General features: G+C 51.6%; 1 protein-coding gene across 1 annotated transcript in view; it reads right to left on the bottom strand.

Moving 5' to 3' along the window:
• DKK3 (dickkopf WNT signaling pathway inhibitor 3) overlaps positions 1 to 23372 on the bottom strand; it is a 50740-nt gene that overhangs the window by 2335 nt on the left and 25033 nt on the right. Inside the window, exons 5-7 of the mRNA XM_043902925.1 lie at positions 2857 to 2949; positions 1401 to 1545; positions 75 to 231 (exon numbers count right to left, since the gene is read on the bottom strand). Coding sequence (XP_043758860.1) covers positions 75 to 231; positions 1401 to 1545; positions 2857 to 2949 — 395 coding nt within the window. The remainder of the gene's footprint in view (positions 1 to 74; positions 232 to 1400; positions 1546 to 2856; positions 2950 to 23372) is intronic.

The following is a 23372-nucleotide window of genomic DNA, read 5'->3' as shown; positions in this document are numbered from 1 at the left end:
CTGCTCCTGGGTCCCCACTGGGTGGCACCTCCTCTGCTCTCGGCCCTCGACAGGAAGGGCAGGTGGAGCCTCACCTATGGGGCTGGCAGAGGAGGCCACTGGCACATGGGCATCGGTCCAAAGCTCCATCGGGCTCCAGTTCCCAGGTGATGAGGTCCAGAAGCCGGCTGGCAGGGTCGTGGCAGAGTTCACCCTCCACGGGCAGGGGTGTGCACACAGGAAACAGCAGACCTAGAACCGGCCAAGAGTCACGTCTGCATGCCCAGCACCAGGCAGGCACCAAGAGAAGGATCAGAGAAATGGGGTGCAGCCCCCCACCTTCCACTGTGAATCCCAAAGTAGGGGTTAGGGTTGAAGACATGGAATGATAGGAAACAAGAATAGCAGCATGGGCTCAGGAGGGAACAAGCTGAAAAGGCTTGAGCAACTAGGACTGCCTGGAAGAGATGGGCTTGTGCTGGGTTTTGAGGCCAGAGGTCTGAAGAAATTAAGACTGGAAAAGAGCAATGAAGTATTTTTGAACAGGTAAGAATTACTGCAACAAAATACACATATATGTGTTCAAAGAAAAACAATCTGGAAGGATATAGATAAGACTTATCTGTACCTTCTAGTTTTCCTACACTGAAAATATATTTGTATAATTAAAATATGAAAAGTATGTGTGTGTATGTGTATATATAATATAAAAAGAAAACAGAAAAATAGAAAAAAAGGGGGGTGGGTACACAACCAACAAAGGCCTGAGACTGGGCTGGTGAGAAAGGTTGAGGCAATGAGATTCCCAAAAGACCCGAGGAGTGAGTGGAGAGAAAAGGAGGACAAGTAAGCTGGACTCAGCGAAGGCCTTGGAAGGCCAGCTGAAGGATCTGATTGAAGTGACAGGACAGGAGCAGCCACTGCTCCCAGAGGAATGCTACCAGCGAGCCATGTCCCTGAAGAAAACTGCTGGGGCAGCCGGCACCGGTGGACTGGGGTGGTGGAGGGGCTGGGGAAGGCCTTCAGAAATACCCGTGGCTGGGAGAGCACTGAGCCAGCCTCACCTGGGAGGGGCAGTGGAAAAGGGGGCCACTGGCAAGAAAGTGGGTGAGCCTGGGGATCAGAGGAGTAGGGTGCCCTCGTCCACACATCTAGAGGTGTCCCTCCCCCAGGCTCATGCATCCTGAAAGAATGTAGTTTCTAGACATCACAGCCCCCCTCCCCAAATGAGACAGGGACACAGAGAGCTGGCCTTCGGCCCCAGGCAGAGGTCGTGGGGCTGGGACACATAGCAGTGAGTACCGGGGACCCTGCGCAGGAGGGGGTCCCTGAAAAGGTGTGGTGGCATGGACGGGGCCCCCGAGGCCCGGTGTGTTGGCGCTCGGGACAGGGCTGGTCCAGCGCCGAGGGGAGCCGCGCACCTCTCTGGAAGGCACAGCACAGCCCCGGCTGGCAGTCCCTCTGGTTGTCACAGATGGTCCCGTTACCGCCTGCGGCGGAAGCTTTGGTGCAGCGACCCCACACACACAGCTGGTCTCCGCAGCACTCGCTGTCTCGGGTGCAGACCTGCAGGAGGGAAGATAAACGATCCGGCAGGAATGGGGAGCCCAGCCCGTTCCTACCCCCGATCCTGGAGAGAGCACAGGTCAGCTAACCCACATCCTCCTCCCATCACAGACAGGAGGACACCTAGGTCTGGGGGCCTTTTAGGGATGCCAAGGGGGGCAGAGGTGAGAGCTGGGCAGGTAGAGGGAAACATGGCATCTGCCGGAAGCCTATGCAGCTCGAGACTGTACAAAGGATGGTCGCATCGTCTCGGTTCCCCCACAGACTTGGACCTCGCCTCCTTTTTGTTAGGTAGGAAGATGGCTTACGGCCCACAGACACAGGCAGAGAGTGAATCTGACTGCCTGATTAAGGCCCCAGCCTGGGCAGCCCCGTGGATGGGCAGGCCCTGGGTGCCTCGGCCCTGGAGTCACACAGAGAGTGTGGCACCCAGCAGCCGCCCAAGCACAGGCAGGGCCGGGCAGGGCAGCAAGAAGCCCTCGACTTCCTAAACTTGTTATGACGGAGGGAGGGAGGGTTAGTTGCTCAGTCATGTCTGACTCTTTGGGACCCCATGGACTGCAGCTCACCAGGCTCCTGCATCATTGGGATTCTCCAGGCAAGAGTACTAGAGTGGGTTGCCATGCCCTCCTCGAGGGGATCTTCCTGACTGAATCCACTCTCCTGTGTCTCCTGCATTGGCAGGTGGGTTCTTTACCACTAGCGCCACCTAGGAAGCCCTATCAGGCTGTGTGATTGCCTTAATAACAGCAAGGACAAGAAAGCCTATATATGGCCTGGACCAAAGCATCTGTTGGGCAGAAGGAAAGTCTCTCTTCCCTAGCTTCCTGTTTCCTGGTGGAAGCTCCATCTGGAATATGCTCTGGCTTCTTCCTGGGCCCCCTTCTACCCTCTCCGAACAGACTGGGAGGAAGATGTGGGGGGTGGGGTGCCCCTTCCCTGTCCAAGGCCCCCTGCTGTTGCTGGCTGTGTCTACTGGGATGGGTCTTCCCCAGGGAAGAGACAACATGGGGCCTCCTCCTCAGCCCTCTCTCCCCATCTCTGGTATCTATGAGGCAGGCGATGGGGCCAGAGATCACTAGGCGGGCAGAGTGGCAGCATGTCTGCAGACAGCTTCCTGATCACCCCAGGAGTCAGCCCCACTGGGCACCATGGACTGGCTCTTTCAAGTGTGGCCATGGCGGGGCCCTTTAGGAGGCTTTCGGGAAACCCCGCTGAGAACCGCGGGCTGCTGGCCTCCTCCCCCAGGTGCCCCCGCCTGGGCCCCCACGGCTCAGGTGCTGCTGCCCCGGGGTCTCTGGGCACACTCACGGTCTGCTGGTCCCGACATGGCTGGCAGGAGTACTCGAAGCTGGAAAACTGGCAGTACCTGCTGGGCCCGCAGTCCTCGTCAATGATGCACTCCTGTGGGGGGAGGAGGGAGCGGGTTCGTCAGTGACACGCAGACCAGCTGACCCACGGCCCTGGAAGGGCCGAGCCTGGGAACGGCCTGCAGGCTGGCGGGGCCCTCACCCGCCCCACATGCCAGGCTGCTGCCCTGCAGGGAGCCGCACACACGGCGGAGTCTGTGTACAGCCCTCCCCCTCACACACCCGGGGCGGGAGCGCGGAGACGCTGGGCCATTCTTCAAGGCAGAGCAGATGGATTTAATAAGGAGAGCTAATGAGCTCCAGGCTCAGGCGCTGTACAGGAGGGCTGGGGTCCAGGCCCAGCAGGCCCTGCTGACGGTGCGGGCAAGGGCTGCCGAGACTGTGCAGTGGGGCGGCTGCAGGGGGCCCTCCTGGGGGGCCTGGTCTGGGGTCCAGGGCTGCCCGGCAAGGAGCTGCCAGTGTTGAAGGAGGAGGGTGTGGCTGGCACCACGCCCTCTAGCCCAGGTGCCCTCTCAAGGCTGCCAGCTCTGCTCGGCAGGAGAGAGAGTGAAGAAAGGCAGAGAAGGCATCTCTCCACCCCGAGGCCCAGGAGAGGGAGGAGGCCACGGGAGAGGCCGCTGTGGCCCGGCCAGTCAGCCGTCACTGCTACTTTAGCTCCAGACCTGCTGTCAGGCTGAGGCCTGGGGATTGGCAGCTTCCGAGGGAAAGAAGGGCAGAGGAAGTGAGGGGCATCAGATCAACCACTGACAGCCCCTCATGGGGCCAGCCCCGGCGGGCTCCATGTCCCTGACCTCCCTTTGTGACTCCACCACCGGGGAGCAGGGAGGGGTTACTTGTCCCACGCTGCCAAGCTGGAAACTGGGACTCGGAGGCCAAGGGGCCCCCCAGGATAGTACAGTATTCAGGATAGGGGGGCTCCCCTCCACCACCAGCCCTTGGCTGTGAGGGGGTTTAGGGCTCCAGATGCAGCTGTCTGAAACCCACAGAGAGAAACTCTCCTGAGGCAGGTGTCCTGGGGCCCCAGCAAGCCTTATGGAAGGGTCGAGGGGAGGGAGGGACCTGCCTTCTCCTTCTGCCTGGGCATGTGCCATGCTGAAAGCAAGCGTGGAGCCAGACCCAGAGAGGCCCAGATGAGCAGGCCCTGGCCTGAGTGCTCTTGAGCTGAAGTACCTAGGGCTAATGGGTGTGGACAGGAGACTGTGAACAGGGTCTTCTAAGGACACACCCAGGGCGAAAGTGTGAGTATAAGTCTAGGGATCAGCAGGGAAGCTCTGGCCAGGCAGCCAAGGGAATGAAGCTCTGTTCCTAGGAGTGATAGGTGTGTCCCCTGGTCAACACTGCAGGCCTGAGAAGATGGGCATTCAGTCCAGGGCATTTGTAGGCTTGGCCCCTGCACTGGACAGCTGTAGCCCTGGCCTGGCACTGACCCCCAGCCTGGCACACCCCAGAGCACAGGTCATGCTTCTGTTCACCAAGCAAGGCTCGCCCAGCAAAGAGGACCATCAGGCCCAGTGGACAGCATCTCCCCACAGCCCCTCTGAGGGGTGACGAGGAGAAGGCCAGCATGGGGACACGGTAAAAGTCACCCACATGTGCCAGGCTCTGCGCTCACCAGGGGCTCCAGCAGGGACCAGGGCTCTGACACCTCTGAATAAGTGGAAAGTGATTCAAATCTCTTCTGTCACTTTTCAAAAAAACTGTCCAAGTGTAACCAAGCAGGGCCCTCTGGGGCCTCCCTGGGACAGACCCCCATCCCCTGTCCTCTGTTTGCCTCTTGTTGGTAGAGTAATTTTAGCCTTTTAAGGCTTTCCCTGAGTTCCAAAGAACAAATTTAATCAGAGAAGTGAGAAAATGCAGAACCACAGGAAAACAGTCAAGCAAAACAAAATAATAGTTTAGCCATTAAACAAAGTTTAGGACCTTTAGCGCCTCCTCCAGGACTACATACAGTATTCAGAGCCATAACCTTCAGCTATTTGACAGACACTAAAACCCCCACCAGGTGGAAGGAGTTACCCGTATGCCAACCACAAACACACAGACCCCCGGAAGAGTTGGGACCAGAAGGTTGATGATATTGACTCCTGATTACCTCGCCACCAACCAATCAGAAGACTGTCCACAAGCTGATCACACAGGTGCAACTCTCTCCCTCTCCCTGTCTTGAAAAACACTCTCCTGTGCCCTACAGCAGATTCTTATTAGTTATCCATTTTATATACAGTAATGTGTATTTATCAACCCCAAACTAATAAGAACCTGATGTAGAGCACAGGCAACTCCACTCAATACTCTGCAATGGCCTATGTGGGAAAATAATTAAAAAAAAAAAAAGTGGCTGAATGTAAATATAACAGATTCACTTTGCTCTACACCTGAAACTAACACAACATCATAAATCAACTTTACTCCAATAAAAATTAAAAGCAAAAACCCTTCTCAAATCCATCAGGGATTTCAGGTCTTTTGTGTTCTAGCCACTGGCACTCCCTGCTTGCCCTTACAACAAAGGCTGCACTTTCCTTCACCACGACCTGGTGTCAGCAGATTGGCTTGACTGCATGTGGGCAAGCGGGCCCAAGTTTGGTTCAGTAACAGGAGAGCATACGGCCCATCACCCTGCAGAATGACCTAACACTGCCCTTCTCTGGGTCTCCCCAGAGTCCCACTCATCTTGGCCCAGCCGCCCACCCCTCCACCCCCTGCCCACGGCGCCGCCCGTGGCTTCCATCACCATGGTAAGCGTAGCTCAGCAAGCAGGGGCTGCCTTTCAGAAGGAGCCGCTCTTGTCCCTGGCTCCCAAAGCAGCAACCCAAAAAGGTCAGCATGCCACCACTGCTGTTCTTACTGGTGAGAAAACGGAGTCTCAGAGACGGTGGGAGAGCCTCCTGAATCGGGGCTGTGCCGGGGACAGGGCTCTCAGCCTGTGTGACCCCAGAGTCCATAAGTAAAGCACTCAGCCACCGTGTCTTCCAGAACACAGACTCAACTCAGCCAGTTCAACCAGAGGCCTCCTGACATATTTTCCAAAACAGAATAGCAAGAGCTTGGTGTGGGAGTGAGGGAGAGAAAAGCAGAGTGCCCACAGGCACCAAGGCTGTTCTCTGAACCGGGCTACACTTTGAAGCACTGAGATGCAAACATGAATATGAGAAGGCCCTTGCCTTCAAAGATTTATCATTCAATTTTAAAAAGGCAACCCAGCAGAAAAGGAAAGAAGGGTAAGAACCGACAACTTACTGCCAGAGAAACTAGTTTGTTTTCCTCACACAGAAAAGATATTTGACCTCACCAATAACCAAGAAGACATGACTTAAAAGAGCAGGGTACCATGTTTTCACTTAGAACAGAAACAAAAGGCTGATCCTATTTGCAGAAGGCAGAATACTGATCCCCCTTCACCCTGCACAATGTCCACACCCTCCTCCCTGGGAGCTGTGGGCATGTCATGTTACATGGCAAGGGGATAAAGTCATGGGTGGAAGGGTGCTAATCAGCTGACCTGACGTAAGGAAAGAAGCCCAGGTTATGCCAGGGCATCCAGTGTAATGGTAAGGGGCTTACTACATGGCAAGGAGCAGCAGAGTCAGTGTCAGAGCAAAGCCATGTGCCAAGACCCCACCCACCCAGTCATCCAGACCTCAGTGGCTTTGAATATGGATGCACCATGGACTGCAGATCAGTATCTCTCTAGACCTTCCAGAAGGACCACAGCCCAGCCAACACTTTGATTTCAGTCCAGCATTGGACTTCTGAATTACAGAACTGTAAGATAATAAATTCCTGCTGTTTTTAAACCACTACATATATGATAGTTTATGACAGTGGTTATGATAGCAAGGAGCTCAAACCAGTCAGTCCTAAAGGAAATCATGAATATTCATTGGAAGGACTGATGCTGAAGCTCCAATACTTTGGTCACCTAATGTGAGAGCCGACTCATTGGAAAAGACTCTGATGCTGGGAAAAACTGAAGGCAGGAGGAGAAGGGGATGACAGTGGATAAGACGGTTGGATGGCACCACCGACTTAATGGACATGAGTTTGAGCAAACTCCAGGAGATGGTGACAGACAGGCAAGCCTGGCATGCTGTAGTCCATAGGGTTGCAAAAAGAGTCAGACATGACTGAGCAACTGAACAACAACAAATACGATTGAACAAGAAATATACAATAAGTTGTGACAGAAGCAATAGGAAACTAATATAATATCCAATGTGGGTAGGGATTTGAGAAACTGAGCATTGCCAGATGGTAATTTGGGGCTTATTAAAATTGAAGTAGATATGCTTTGCAGGCAAATTCATCAGCATCTATCAAAAATGTGAAAGCACATAGATCCTTTGACTGAGTACGCCCACTTGGGTAGCCATCCTCAGAAACACTCCTCATGTGCAATATCCGAGTACAGGGATGTTTCAGGCTATATTGGTATATGTGCAATCCAGAAATAATGGAAATGCCCAATAAGAGGGGACTGATTAAATTACTGTACAAGCATTTTGTGGGAAAATGGCACCAGGCAGATACTAAAAAGGGTGAGGTAGTTCTTTGCACTGTGATGTTTACCATCCATCAGTAAACAAAACAAGCAAGTGGAAGAAGCATGCAATCCCACTTCTGTAACGCAGAATAACAATACGTAGGACACGTGTCTGGACCCAGCACAGCGCCTGGCACGTGGGGGCACCCGATGGGTGTGTGTCGAGTGGATGGAAACACTCGTACATTCCTGGAGCAAAGTGGCCTACAAAATGCTGACTGTTAGCAATGATTTGGGAACCAAAGCAAGAAAATATGCACATTCCATTAATTTGACTTCTCATTCTCCAAGAATCCTATGTGGAATTTTCACTATATACTTTCTCTTCCAGATCTTTAATTAAAGAGATAATGAGCTGGGAATTTCCTGGTGGTAGAGTGGTTAGGACTTGGTGCTTTCAATCCCTTGCAGCATGGCCAAAAAAAAAAAACCAACCCAAAAAACGAGCTAAGACACTTTCCTGTTCACAGCTCTCCATCAAGAAAAGAACAGGTTCATCCTCAGGAATATCTTCCTGTCCCTGAACTGACTCCTATGCAGAACAAGGCAATCCCTGCAAAGTCACAGTGAAGCAATTAATTTTTTTTTCTATGTATGAAAATTTTTCAGCATGGAACTTTGCCAAACCCTTCTGAAAAATCCAAATACACTAAAGAGATGGTTTCCTTTGCTGACATATTTCTGCTACCTCCAGGGGCTCTGGCAGGTTAGATCAGCATGACTGCCCCCCAAGAAAGCTCCATGCTCTGTTAACGGTCTGCCAGCTTGCTTGTTGTGGGTGTGTATTTCCAGCAGCCTCTAGAAATGCTCTTTGAGAATTGTGATCATACTGGAAACCTTGGAACTTCAAACTGTGAAGAACCCCTAAAGGCCACAATAGCAGAAAGAGAATTCTGGTTTTACCACTTCATAGCTGTGACCTATCTCACGGCGCTGTGGTGCTGAGTTCATGCTCTGTGAATGTAGCCATAGCAACAAAAGACAGGGCATCCTAACCGCATCGTAGCCATAGCAACAGAGGACTGGGGATCCTAATCCCCTCAGTGCCTGATTTCCCCAAGGAGCCCCCTTGCCAGGGGACTTGCTGTCAGCAGAAAGGCAGGTCTAAACAACAGGGGCTGATGCCTCCACCAACAAGTCCCTATCTTGACCCCTGCCAGCACTTGGGCATTTCACATCTAATCCTGACCAGTCTCTATCCACAGAGTATCACTAAGATTAGGCAGCTGCCTGGACCACTTGTAGCAGTGAAGCGTCTCAGGCAGAGTGGCCTCTTTTTGTATGAAGACCAGGCTGTCCATATGGTAAGGCTGTAAGTTGGGGTCTCTCCTGAGGACCCCTTAGTGGTAGGGGGTAGGGTCCCACCTTCCTTGATGTTAGAGACCTGGGAACAGGTCAGGTCCCCCTGCCTTAAGCAGAATTCAGTGGATGGGAGGGGAAGACATGGGTTGGTGCTCCCAGAGCCAGGCCTGATGTTGAGAAATCCAGGATTTTATTATTTTTAATAATTCTAGCTTCTTTCACCAGTGCTCAATGGATATGTTCATATTTGAGCAGAGGTTTTAAAGGAGTCTCTGTCCCCAGCTGGACATAGTGTGGCTGAAGAGGTAAGTTCTGAAGTCAGAGGCCCATGAGTGGGGAGAGAGGCTCGGCTGTGACCTGTCTAACAGGTGGTGGATGTTCTGGGTTCAGGGTACCTCTCAGGTCACTGGGTCTGCAAGAGAGGCTCCATGCTATACCCACAAGGTGAAATTAAAGATGCCGAATGAAGGGTCATCCAAGTACCACAGAGCAGGTGGAATGAGGTGCTGGGACAAGAGGACAAGCTGAACCCACACCAGCCGGCCACAGCGTCCGAGCACCAGGCCCAGGCACCGAGGGACCACTGCTGCAGCCATCCCGCACCACTGCTGAATCCCCCCAGCGTGGGCCTTAGGATCCGTGCTTCCCAGATGTGGAAACTGAGATTTAAGGTGAAGAATCTGCCCAGGGTCACCCAGCCTAGACGTGGCGTTGTGAGTCCAGACCAGAGGGTCTGACCCTAAAGACAGGATCTTACCGTCTCCTCCTGGGAGGATCACCCTTCTTCCCTCCCTTCAGCACCGACCAGCCTCCTGTCCCTCAGTCCCGGCTTAGCAGAGCCTGCCTGGGACAAGGCCTGGGCCCCACACATCGCCAGAGACAGGAGGCAGGAACTCAGGGCCAAGGCCACAGGTGTCTGGGCCTCACGTGTCACAGAACCAGCTTCTTCAGAGGCTCCTCTGTCCTGGCCACTCCCTCTCTGTCCCCGTTCCTCCCTCCCATCCTGGTAGGGGAGACTGACCAACAGCCCGGAGGCCTGCCGTCAGGGCGGATGCCACTCAGGGGATCGGGGCTTTGTTGCTCTGAGGACGGAGCTATGTTTAGAAGGCTCTGGCCAGCGGCCTACACAGCACTCAGCTCAGATGCCGGCGGGGAGGCCGGGAACGTGCTGGAGATTTGGCAGGATGCTGGGCCGGGAAATGGCCCTGGGGTTTCAACACTATCATGAAATAGTGGAAAATGGCGGAGGAGCCATTCTACATCTTTGAGTTTCCATTTCGGAGTTTACCCAGGGGAGGCAAAGGAGGAAAATAGCACAGGAACCCTGCGAGGCTTTCCTTGGCTTCTGTGTGGGCAAACGAAGGGGGCATAGCATCTCTGACCCTCCTGCCGCCGCACTTCGCTTCTCATGCTGGCCAGGGCCTGCTGCCTGCAGTTCCCAGGAATCCAGACTCTCCTGCATCATGAGGCCGGAAGGAGGAGGCCACTGGGGGCCCTGCAGGGGCTGTCCACAGCCTCCTCTCAAGTCCAGGGCTCTGAGAAGCAGCCCATCTTAAGAGGAACAAGCCCAGGGCACATGAAATGAGGGCCCGGGGGACCTCCACCAGCTGAAACTCTCTGGCCCTCGGAGCATCTCCCATTGCAACAGGGAATGTTCACAGAGCACCTGCTGGGGCTTCCATGGCTCTCTCTGTCCCCACAGCCCCGTGAGGTCACTTCATGTCCCCCACCACGTGCCTGGAGAAGTGGAGTTGTCCTTCAGTTGAAAATACATAGGTAAACCGAAGACCAGACTCCACTTTGCAGGTAAGGAAACTGAGGCTCAGACCCCAGGGTCTTCGATGTAACTGGCAATGCTAAGATTTAAACTCAAGTCCATCAGACCCCCAAGCTGAGACTCGCTCCTTCCATCACACCCTGTTGCCTCTAAAGGCACAGGTATGGATTGAATTATGCTCCCCCCCTCAATTCACACGCTGAAGTCCTGATCCCGAGTATCTGGACTTGGGATGCTGCCTGTCCTGTCAGTAAACACAGGATGCTTCAGCCGTCAAGCCATCACATGACGGCGGCCCCGAACCGTGAGCCCTGAGGGAACTCAGGATGCAGACAAACCAAAGGGGCTGCCCAGGGCCAAGCCCTCAGCCTCACCCCCAGCTGTGCTCCCCGAGGGAACTCAGGATGGAGAAAAGCAGGACGTTAGCTGCAGGTAGCTGAGGTGCCCATCAAAGGAGTGACGTCAGTGAACCCAGACTCTTTCATCTTCTCATACACAGAAAAGCACTAAATTCCTTAATGTGAGATGTCTGGTTTTCTTTAATTAATAGTCATCTTTTGATGTTCTGACTACCTGGTCTTTGTTACAAAAACTCCTATGCACCCTGGCTCCCCCTGCCCCACCCTTGCCTCTTCAGAACAGTCCCTCAGAGTCATCTCAGGGTCCCATCTCTCAGGCTTGACGTCCTCTGAATGCTCACGGAATAACACAAAACTCTCACCCTGCAGGTTGTGCTTTTTTTTAGCAGACATGTCTCAGAATGTGACCGTATTTAGAAATAGGGTCAGTGCAGATATAATTATTTAAGACAAGGTGATGAGGCTGGGCCTCATCCGATATACCCAGCGTCTTAATGAAAGGGAGAAATTCAGGCACAGAGACAGACACTGGAAGGAAGGAAGACCTTGTGAAAAATGGAGAGAAGATGGCCATTGACAAACTGCTCCCTCCCAAGCCCTCAGAGGACCCACCTCGGCCGACACCTCGACTTCAGGCCTCCAGCCTCCTGAGCTGGGAGACCACACACTTCTGTTGAGTCACCTGGTCACCCAGCTTGTGGTCCTTTATTCTGGCAGCCCTAGGAATCTGACACCCATGGCCCCAACAAGCCTGTGGCCAAATCTCTCTTCCAGACCTTCCAAATACGTCCAGCCTCTGTTGCTGAGCTTCCAATTTCCCTGGGCGAGGTGACAGAGGGGATGGGGTCAGAACAGATGCCTGTTCTGAAGGATTTTGACCCCAGTGACCAGAACAAAGGCCTTCTGGCTGAGCCCCCATCAGCCAGAAAGTCCTGGCTGGTTTGAATGAATGCTTTTATCCTGGCCCGGAGTGTGGGGTGCTGATGCCAAGCCCTGAATGCTCCTGGGATGCGAACACAGTACAGTCTGAGATAAACGAACGTCCCTCCCAGCTGCAGGACTGTTCTCTGATCCCCAGTCCTCCTGAGCAGAGAGACAGGCCCACAGAGAAAAGCAGACCATGGGCACAAACTGTCCTGTTGTGTCCAGGATAGGGGGCTTCTCAGGACGTAGGCCCTGCAGTGCCAACATTGAGAAAGCCCTGGGCACTCCGGGAGCACACCCCCGACCTCTCTCTCCTGTCGCTGCACTCACCACACTGCTGGTTGCTCCGTGTCCTCCACCCCCTCAAGGCCACGTGGCACCTGTGTACCTCGGGCGGCATGATGGGGGAGATGCAGGCTTTGGGGCTCAAGTCCCGATTTGAATACAGGTTCACTTACAAGCCGGGTGATCCTGGGCAAATTACTGAGCCTTGGTTTCCTTATCTGGAAAATGGAGAACCTCAAGAGGCTGTTGGACAGATGAAAAGAGATAAGATGGGCACGCACTTGGAACGGCGTCTGGTCCTCAAGACTCAATCCTCTGGGCTCAGCTCTGTTGGCACAGCTTAACTCATTGCAGGAGCTCAAAAGGTGACCATGGGAAGGTTTACGCGAGCTTCAAGCTTAAGTTCAGGCCAGGGGATCTCATTCTACAGTGATACCTTCCTACTGAAAAGATCCAGGATGTCAGGTGCAACCAGGGCTCTCAACCCATCACCGTGAGACAACCTTCTGCTTCACCCTGGAGCCCTTGGCTATGGAGGAGATACAGGCGAGGAGGACAGGTGTACAGACCTACAAGGGGACCAGGAATACAAGCGGGCATGCAAGGGGCTGGGAAATACATGATTCAATTTCACCCTGGGTGCTAGGCACTGTCTTCCAAAGTGAGCAAGAGAAGCTCAATTTTACAGACGAGGAAACCAAGGCAGTGAACTCACTTGCAGAGGTCATGGGTAAGAAGTGGTAGGGAGGGCCACTCAAGCCCAGGAGTTCCACCGACCCCAACCCAGTGCTCTAGGGAGATAAGAGCAGACCCCAGGGGCCCAGGCAGAGAGGCAGGAGGGAGACGTGCAGGGCACGAGGCCTCTGGGGGAGGCGGGGAGCCGCCAGCTCTACCTCCAAGGGAAGGCAGGGTCCCCAAGTCTGGGCCCCTGGTGCAGGCGCCTGTAGCGTGAGAAGTGATGCTGAGAGCGTGCAGCAAGCAGTCTCTCCTTCATTCTACAGCGTCTCCCCATTCCCCCGCGTCCTTCTGTGACCAGGGCCAACTGCAGGAATCTGTAAGACTCCTGTGCCATTTGTCTCCAGCATATTAGGGCCCCCAGCCTCTCCTGGATGCTGCCTTGGAGACTTTCAGCCAGCTCAGGGCAGGCAGGGGCCGCAGACCTCACCCAGGGCTCTGGCCTGGCCCACAACACAGAGACTGCCCTGCCGAAAAGCACAGGCCAGAGCCAGGAGCCAATGCCAGCTGTCATTATCCTAAGCCCCGGTGTCTGCAAAGGCCTTGGGGCTCCTGGGGTTGCTCTGCCAACCTCTCTTCCCCAACCACACAGCCCGTGAAAGAGGAAAACGCGGCCCCGCTGGGCTGAGCAGGCCAGATGCCAAGAGCCGCACGCTGAGGCCCTCAGTGGCTGCATCACTCGGGACCTGGGCCCCGAGATCTCTGCTCCTCCCACCCCACCGCCCCCACCCTGGGCTCTCAGGGGAGATCTTCACACCCACAGGTCTTCAGAGATGGAGAGCAGGTGTTCCAGACTGCAGCCGGGACAGGCCACAGAGTCGGCCAGGCTCACACTCCGGGAACTACCCAACACATTCTTTCAGCCTGAGCCACGTTTCCTCTGGAGAACTTACAACCACATCTAATTCCAAAAAAGCTTCTAATTCACCTGTCTGAGTTGTGTTTAACCAATGGAGTGCTGTCACCCGCCACGGTTAGAAGCAGTAGAGTGAGCCCCTCACCCTCTCCCTATCTACATTTCTGAGGCTTTGAGTCTGCATGGCCTGGAAAAAAAAAAAAAAACAGACTGGATCAGGCCTGACCTTCACCCAAGGCACATGGAATACAGTTAGTGCAGAAGAAACCTGCGGCCCAACTCATCAGAAGCCTACTCAGAATTGTTCTGAAAACTGCTCCAGCAGACGGACCTGGAGAAGGCTGAGGTTGGACTAATTCAATCAATGTCAAATCGGAGGAGACGGGCGGCCCTCCAGGCTCGGGGAGCAGCCAGACTGCATCCGTGATGGTGACATAATAACCAAGTGTGACAAGGGCAGAGGTGGATAAAAAACAGGTGTGTCCCCCTGTGCCCCGAGACAGGGGGGCCCAGAGTCCCGTCACGGGGAGGTCTCTGCCCTGCCTGCCCTAGGCAGACCTGGAAAGGTGGATTGCCCCCTCGGCTGAAATTTCCACTCACCCAGCAACGCTTGGACAACCCACCCAGCTCCCTAAGACCCTGACAACAGATGGGAGGACCCGGATGGGTCCTCACCATTCCTTCCACTGGAAAGAGATGCTCCTCACCCCTGCAAACTAAAAACTACACATCAGTGAGGTCCTAGCTCAGTTAGCAAGAGGGCCAAGGATGTCCAGTGTCTGGATCTACAGGGCTCAAGGGTCCTGGACTCTGGATTATTCACCCAGGCTATGAGTTCCCATGAGAACATCTCCCTGCTTATACTCTATTTTGTAACTCACAGTCTCTCTACCTTCCCTGCCAACCGTGACCTGAGTCCAATCTCTGTTGGCACACAGTTCCCAAACTGCTTTCCAGTCCAGGTTCCTTATCTCCTCAAGGCCCAACTTTGATCCCTGCTTCTAGAATGCCCTCCCCTCCCCACTCTGCCAATTCACCTTCAAGGAGCAGCACAATGTGTCCTCCTCAGAGACCCTCCTGACCCTTCCCAGGGGGTAGTGAGGGCCCATCTCCTGGGTGCCCCCCACCCCCAGCATCCACCCCAGTGAAAGCTGGGTGGAAAGAGGATGACGTTCAGGTTCCAAAGACCAGCAGGCATTTATAAGACTTGCTGATCCTGACAGTGGAAGATTCAAGACTCAAGCTGGGGGTGGGGGGTTAGTTCTAGTGTCTGTAATTGGCTTTTCTCTCTGAGGTATGACCCTGTCCAGCATCAGCCAAGGTGACCTATGGCTGGCTGGTCTTTGGTGTCTCTAGGCAACCCAAGGTGGGTCATCATGACTCAATTTCCAAAGCTCTCTTAGATCTTTCACTTGAGTCACCAGCCTCATCTCACCAGAGCACTTACAGCATCTTTGGACTGTTTCTTGAAATAGGTATTTGGAACAACAGAAAGTGCAGTTCCCTCAACTGTCCTGTCCACCCTCGAAGAGCACCTAGGCTCACTTCTAACAAAGCGGGTGCGGTGAAGCTGTGACTTTCAGGGTTAGGTCACAGGCAATGCAGCCTTTTCTTGACTTGTCCCCTCTTCAGATGCTTGCCCTCTGAACCAAGGCTCTATGCTGGGGGAAAGCCCTGACTACATACGTGGAGAAGCCGCAGCACCACGAATATCCCAGGCAACAGCCAGAAGCATGCATGTGAAGAGTTTCTAGAAGATTCCAGCCTTAGCCACTAAGTCACTCTGGCTTCAAGTCAGAGCTCTCAGACTATGGAACAGAGATGAACCATCTCACTCTACCTGTCCAAATTCCTAGGCCCTAATCCACAAGCATTCCACAGGCATGGTTGTTTGACACTGCTGGGGCTGGGGTAACAGATCACCTGAGCAACCCTCTTGGGAGAGAGGATGGGCCCTCCTAGCCAGAGGGATCTGGGTGTCATGGGAGATCTCCCAGGAGCCGGCTGCAGGGAGTCATGACAAGAGTGTTTATGGAAAGGCACGAATTGATTCTTGTTTCCATAATCTTTTTTTGCTGTGCTGGGTCTTTGCATGGACTCTTCGTTGCAGCATGCAGGCTTCTCAAGTTGAGGTGTGAGGGCTCAGTAGTTGGGGTACTCGAGCTTAGTCGCTATGAGACAAGTGGGATCTCAGTTCCTTGCCTAGGGATGGAACCTGCATTGGAAGGTGGATTCTTAACCACTGGACCACCAGGGAAGTCCCTCCAGAAGGTTCTCAGCACTGGTCTACAGAGCTGCCTCTGCAGTCCTCTCAGCCACCTCGGGAAAATCTCGTCACCTTCCTCTTCCTCCTCTCCTGGTTCAGGGCTGAAATACTAATAGCTGGTGTGGCTCACATTTTCATGCAGATTCTGCATCTCCTTCTCTCCAGTCCTGCTGAGCCTCAGCCACTTTTTGTGATACTTGCAACCAGAATCAGAGGTCCCCTCTGTGTTGGCATTTTCCCCAGATGCTCCCATGTGGCTGCAGTGGAGGTGGGGTGTCCAGTCAGGGCCTGTGGCGGCCACAGATGTGTCCCCAACCTCGCACAATTCCTCATACAGGCCCTAAGGAAATCACCTCATGCATGCATGGCATGCTAAGTCGCTTTAGTCGTGTCGGACTCTTCGCGACCCCATGGACTGTAGCCCACCAGGCTCCTCTGTCCATGGGATTCTTCAGGCAAGAATATTAGAGTAGGTTGCCATTCCCTCCTCCAGGGAATCTTTCTGACCCAGGGATTGAACTTGCATCTCTTGCATCTCCGGCACTGAGAGGTGGGATTTTTTGTTTGTTTGTTTTTTTACCACTAGCACCACCTGGGAAGCTCACTTTCAAACAAAGCAATTCTGAGGATGAAACTTAAATGAAATCTACAGTCACCTGCCCCCAGCTAAGCCTGGCACAGCTCACATAACTGGCTGTGTGATTCCTTCTTCATTCATTCAGGGGAAAGAATAATGTGGGAGATGAACCAGCAGTAGAGTGGGTTTCAGGGACAGTGTACCAGTGTCTGCTCAGGCTTTCCAAGAGTTAAGCTAAGTAGGTTCTGAGAATGTTTTTACTGCTAAGTTACATTGGATTCTCCTTGCTGTCCAAGGGACTCTCAGGAGTCTTCTCCAGCACCACAGTTCAAAGACATCAATTCTTTGGTGAGAAGATTAAACCAGTGAATCTTAAAGGAAATCAACCCTGAATACTCACTGGGAAGACTGATGGTAAAGCTGAAGCTCCAGTATTTTGGTCACCTGATGTGAACAGCTGACTCATTGGAAAAGTCCCTGATGGTGGGAAAGATTGAGGGCAGAAGAAGAGGGCATCAGGGGATGAGATGGCTGGACGGCATCACTGATGCAATGGACACAAGTTTGAGCAAGCTCCAGAAGATGGTGAGGGACAGGGAGACCCGGCATGCTGAAGTCCATGGGGTCACTAGGAGTCAGACATGACTAGGTGACTGAACACCACCACCACACTGGATTCTACTTAAGATCCTCCCTCTCTCTCTAGGGAAAGATGGAGTTTCTCCATATTTACTCAACTGGTTTCTTTTTACTCTCTTCACATGAGTCCATGAACTGACTTGGCCCAACCCAGCCCCTTCAAATTGTTTTTTCTTTGCCTCGGGAAGAAAGTCGTGAAAAGTATCATGTCCTGACACACCCTTAGCCCTGGAGAGAGTGTCTACGTAAGATCTAGTTTCTCAAGACTTCACCTTGATAGAACTGTAGTCTGTATGTACACTTTATGGCTTACTAACCAAACTCAAGAAGTTTCTATATATTTTAAGAGGACACTAATATCCATTAGCAAATACTTGATGCTTGGATAATTGTTTTTGGAAAATTATATTTTAGTGAAGAATATGATAGTACTTTGAGTCACTCAACTCCATAATAAAATAACATACATGATTAAAAAAAAGATCTAGTTTCTCAGAGGAGAGCATGCTGAGGCTCAGTCCTGAGGCACACGTGCTGGAGAGAAGTGGGGTGCTAGAAACTAGCCTATCTTCCTTCTCTTCTTTGTTCTTTGTTCATCTCAGCGGCTAGGGGCTGAGTCTGCAGGGCAGCAGGTCAAGTCTTCTCCAAGGAGGAACAGACTCCGGGAGCCAGAGTCTCAATATGTTAAAAATCTCCAGTGGGACACGTCCTGTGTCCTCAAGCTGAGTTGCTGGTGAAACAGGACTCAGAGGGAGACAGAGGTCAGGAGACACATCAGGAGGTGACTCAGGCCCCCAAGCCCCAGCCAGGGCCTTCCCAGAGGAAGACTTGCCTCCCAGGAGTCCTAAACCATGGGGGTCTGCAGGCTTCCCCCCGGGCTGCCTGGTGTCAAATGGCAGATCTGGGACCACTGCACATTCCGACCCTGAGTTTGGCCTGAACTCTGCACTTTCAACCCTGCACTTGCAAAGCTGGTGATCCAAATTTTTTCAAACTTCAGTGTCCAGTGAATGAATGGGTCTATAGAGTCTTTAGGCTTCAAATCACCCGAATGGAGGCTGGCATTGCTGGGGTGTGGGGGTCAAATCCCATCTACAGTGGGGGTGAATCCCACTCCAGGGAATGCAACAGACAGATCTCCTTCAGTAACCTCCCCTCCACTGGGGAGGCCACATCTAAATCTGAACGACTAAGAGGCCCCAGTACAGGCACTGGCCACTATAAAAACAGGGAGGGAACTTAACATTTTTCATGCCATGGACTCTTATGGCAGCTTAGCAAAGTCTATAGATTCTCAGAGTTATGCACTAGGTGAATAAAGGAAAACACACAAGATGACAAAGGAAAATGAATTGCACTGAAATGCCATTATCAAAATATTTTGAGTTACAGTGTTTTATGGACTTCTTTACTAACACAGTGAGCCGTAAGATTTACTAGCCAGTCTGACAATAACCTTAATTTCTAAGCAGCAATGAGTGTAAATGCTGTTTTAAGTCATCTGCAACAGAGGCAAGAGAGCACAAAAATACACCTGACTGCTTCTGGGAACAAGGGTACCACTAATGATAGTGTGGTTGGCTGTCTACTTTCAAGACCGAAGGAAGTGCCACTTGAATATAAAAGCTGGTGAAAATCAAAGTGCATTTCTTTTCCATGAGTTCTGTCCAGATTAAGGTGATTCTAATGCATATCCAAGGTTAAGAACTGTTGCTTTAGAGTCACCCATCTAGCACCCTTTAAAAAAAAAAAAAAAAAATCTCAGGACTTCCCTGATGGTCCAGTGGTTAAGACTCCGGGCTTCCACTGCAGGGAGTATGGGTTCGATCCTGGGTTGAGGAACTAAGACTTTACATGCCAGGCATTGCTGTTGTTCAATCGCTCAGTTGTGTCTGATTCTTTGCGATCCCATGGACTGCAGCACACCAGGCTTCCCTGTCCTTCACCATCTCCTGGAGTTTGTGCAAACTCATGTCCATTGAGTCGGAGATGCCATCCAATCATCTCGTCCTCTGTCATCTCCTTCTCCTGACTTCAATCCTTCCCAGCACTGGGGTCTTTTCTAATGAGTCAGATGCCATGTGGTATGGCCAAAAAAAAAAAAGAAAAACAACTCAAAGAATTCCTTCAACTTTCTTTAGGGAAAATAAAAAGGGAAAGATTAAGAAAATGTAAATCAACAGGAAGCAAAGACAAAGTTGGTTCCCCCATTCCGTGCTGAAAGTCACTCTCCCAGCCAACTGCCAGGCCGCTGGGTGGGGAAGCAGACTGGCATCCACCCCAGGCCTCGAATGGGTTTCCAAACCCCTCGGTCCTGGCCTCTTTCCTGCCATCAGCAATTATGCACTTCCTCCCCCCAACACTCCCCACAAAGTTCACCACAGTGAGGACTTAAAAGGGGACTTGTGGAATTGTTAAACCTTCCAAGTCGAACCATTTGTGCTAACGAGCTTGGAAAAAGCTTTAATATGTTTCAGTCATGGAAAAATATATGCTCTGGTTCTGCTCACAAGTGGCCATGTCTTATTTTGCTTCATCTTCGTGCAATGGCAGGGGGCACAGAAAGCTACGGCTCCAAGGGGGAGGCAGCGGGCCAGTCTAGGGAGAGTGGTCAAGGCACACCTAGACGTCTGACATCATCACGATGGCCCCAGGCTGCCCGCCGGGACACCCATGCCGAGGCATCCAGCCCCATCACCAGGCCTGCTCCAGCTCTCCAAGCTGAGACCCAGCCACAGGCTATAAAAATGACCCACTACAGTGGGCTTCCCTGGTGGTTCAGGCAGTGAAGAATCCACCTGCAATGCAGGAGACCTGGGTTCAATCCCTGGGTCAGGAAGATCCCCTGCAGAAGGGAACGGCTATCCACTCCAGTATTCTTGCCTGGAATATTCCATGGACAGAGGAATTCTCTGGACAGAGTATTCCATGGACTGGCGGGCTACAGTCCATGGGGTCACAAAAAGACTCAGACATGACTGAGCAACTAAGCATGCGTGCATACCCCTATAGTGGTGGGTCCTACAGCTTCCTTCTCAATTCTCCTTGCTGGGTAAATCATTTAGTGTCACTGAACTACAATTACTTCATTTGTAAAATGATGACAAAACCAAATCGATTATGTTGCTATGAAGATTGAGTGATAAGCATGTCCACATATCATGGCCTGGACCAGACCTTCAGTTACTATTAGTGACCTCCCCTTCTGTAAAATAGTATACTTAGAAGAAGGCTAGGCTTTGGAATAAGACAGCTCTATTTCCAGATCCTAACTCTGCCACTTACTGGCTGCACAACCTTGGCATTTGTTCTGTGCTTCCTTATCTTTCAAGCGGGGCTGCTACCCGCTGTTTAAGGTGGGTTTGGTAAGAGTGAAGGAAAATAGCTTCTAGGAAATGGTCCACAGTACCTGGCACATAGTAGGTGCTCAATGAATATTCGTTCTCTTCCTTTCTCTTGCCCTCCGAATCCCAGCAGAACTGTCAGGGGGAGGGGAGCAGCTCTGCCCAGGCAGGCACCAGCCATGACTACTGGCCTTTGATCCCACCTTTCTGCTGTGGGGTATGGATTCTTTCCAGGGAAAGAGGTCCAGCAGACATGATGGGGAAGAAACAGGACCCCAGAACAATGGGAGAAGCAAACGTCTACTGGACTTGGAGAAGCTGACCCAAAGGCCTGCTGCTTGCAGGGCCTGAGAGGGATGGAGTCTGCTGGACCCCACCCACCTGGAGCCGCCGGGGCCCCACTGGCCTGGGGAGCAGGCCTCCCCAGTCTGTGAGGCAAGATGTTTTTCTATCCTGACCACTAATCACCAGGCAGTGGGCTCTCTCTGCCTTTTGTACCTGCTTCCTTTTCTGGGAGGCCATGAATAATGAGACTATGGAAAATTCAGACTGTGGCTGTATTTTCCACATCACATCACTGAAACGTGTCAGTGGCCAGACTTCAGATACAGGCACCCGCCACCCACTTAAAAGCTCCTCCTCGGTGGTTTAGAATGTTTCCCTTCAAGTGCATGAGTCTCACAGTCGACCGATGACGAGAATTAAAGCAAGTGGGTGAGAGATTCCACGGTTCCCTAACCTGATAGCCTCTCGTGGTGACCCCAAGGGAAAGACCCCCTGCGTTTACTGCCATGCAGTAGTCCTTTCATGATTTTGGTTTTTCATTTTGAACATTTTGGGAGAAGAGGGGTGTTCAATGACTCTGGATATAAATGACGGGAATGCAACTAGATGCAGAAAGTGTCATGATAACCTCTTCAAAGCCAACCCAAATTATGGCTGCAAACTTCCATGACCTTCCCTATCAGAAATATATCTTTTTATTGAGAAGGCCAAAGTTTCAGAGGAATAGGAACCCATCCTACTGTTCAACCATCCACCATCTAGAGAATTTAGCTTCTTTAACTCCAGTGTCCTCATCTGTAAAATAACACCCACCTCTCAGTATTATAAAGATTAAAGAATACATGATGTAAAAACACCTGGTATCCAGCCCAGAAAATAGTAGGTGCTCAATAATATAGATGAACACATGAAGGCAAGAAAAAACAGAGAGGACCATTTTTTTTTCAAGCAAATAAAAACTCATCTACATATTTGTAGCTCTTTGCTGAATCTTACCTTCAATGATGGCTACTTCTGTTCATAGTCCCCAGCTTACTCCTTGGTCATATAACTTTCATCTGTTAAATGTGTTCACTCAACTACTAAGCGCTGACCCCCTATTGACACAGAGGTAAACACGACAGACAAGGCCTTCTCAAGTTTGTCTTCTAGATGCTTCTCCTGGCTACCACTTCATCAACTTCTGATGTTGCTCCCTAAACCTAAGAAGACCCCTCCCAATTGGTCATCACCAACTTCTCAGCATTAGGCAGACCATCTCCCTGGTTACTAATCTCAGATGCCACAGAAACGATGACACAAAGGCCCTGCTTCCTGAACAGGAAACTCCAGGTCCACACAGTGTATTAAAAACCCAACTAAACTGGATCAGTTCAGTTCAGTCACTCAGCTGTGTCTGTTTGTGACCCCATGGACTAGAGCACACCAGGCTTCCCTGTCCATCACCAACTCCTGGAACTTGCTCAAACTCATGTCCATTGAGTAGGTGATGCCATCCTGCCATCTCATCCTCTGTCGTCCCCTTCTCCTCCTGCCTTCAATCTTTCCCAGCATCAGGGTCTTTTCAAATGAGTCAGTTTTTCACATCAGGTGGGCAAAGTATTGGAGTTTCAGCTTCAACATCAGTCCTTCCAATGAATATCAGGACTCATTTCCTTTAGGATTGACTGGTCTGATCTCCTTGCAGTCCAAGGGACTCTCAAGAGTCTTCTCCCAACACCACAGTTCAAAAGCATCAATTCTTCGGTGCTTAGCCTTCTTTATGGTCCAACTCTCACATCCATACATGACTACTGGAAAAACTGTAGCCTTGACTAGACGGACCTTTGTTGAAAAAGTAATGTCTCTGCTTTTTAATATGCTGTCTAGGTTTGTCACAGACAACTGGATATGAGGTCCCAACTCCATCAGTTGCATGATTTAGAGAAAATTATGTGCCCCCTTCCAACCCCATCTCTGTTTTCCCATCTGTACAATGAGAGATATGGTCCACAGCAGGAAAGGGAAATGGATTTCAAGAAGAGTGCTTTTCCATTTGGTTAATAGCTGCTTGAAGTGCTGTGCTATCTCAGGTTCTGAAACTCTGGGCTCATTCGGAAATAACCACAATTGACTAGTGACGTCTGCCACGGGTGTGGCAGTGGGAAAGATGGCAGTGTATGTGCCCATGTTTTCAATTCTGGTCTATAGGAGCTCAAAGGGCCCTGTAAATTCTGCCTTTTATACTTCTGAAACTCAGTGAAATCTTGCTTCACTTTATCTTTGACACAAGATCTTTCTTCACGCACAATAACTTTTTCATCTGTTTGGTCTAGCACCTGAGAAAGCTTCTCAGTTACTGGGTTTCCAGGCACAGAAATCTTGCAACAAAATAAACGCATGTACTAATTTATCACCACCATATTTGGTAAATCACTGCCTCTGGACCACAGAGGCCCAGGAAATTAGGTCAGAAAGGAGAATCTACATTTATTCAGTTCAGTCGCTCGGTTGTGTCCGACTCTTTGTGACCCCATGGACTGCAGCACACCAGGCTTCCCTGTCCATCAGCAACTCCCGGAACTT

This window comes from Cervus elaphus, chromosome 1 (assembly GCF_910594005.1).
Source record: "Cervus elaphus chromosome 1, mCerEla1.1, whole genome shotgun sequence".
In the NCBI taxonomy this organism is placed as follows: Eukaryota; Metazoa; Chordata; class Mammalia; order Artiodactyla; family Cervidae; genus Cervus; species Cervus elaphus.
Note: the sequence above shows the minus strand (reverse complement) of the source record. Positions and strands in the feature narration are given on the sequence as shown.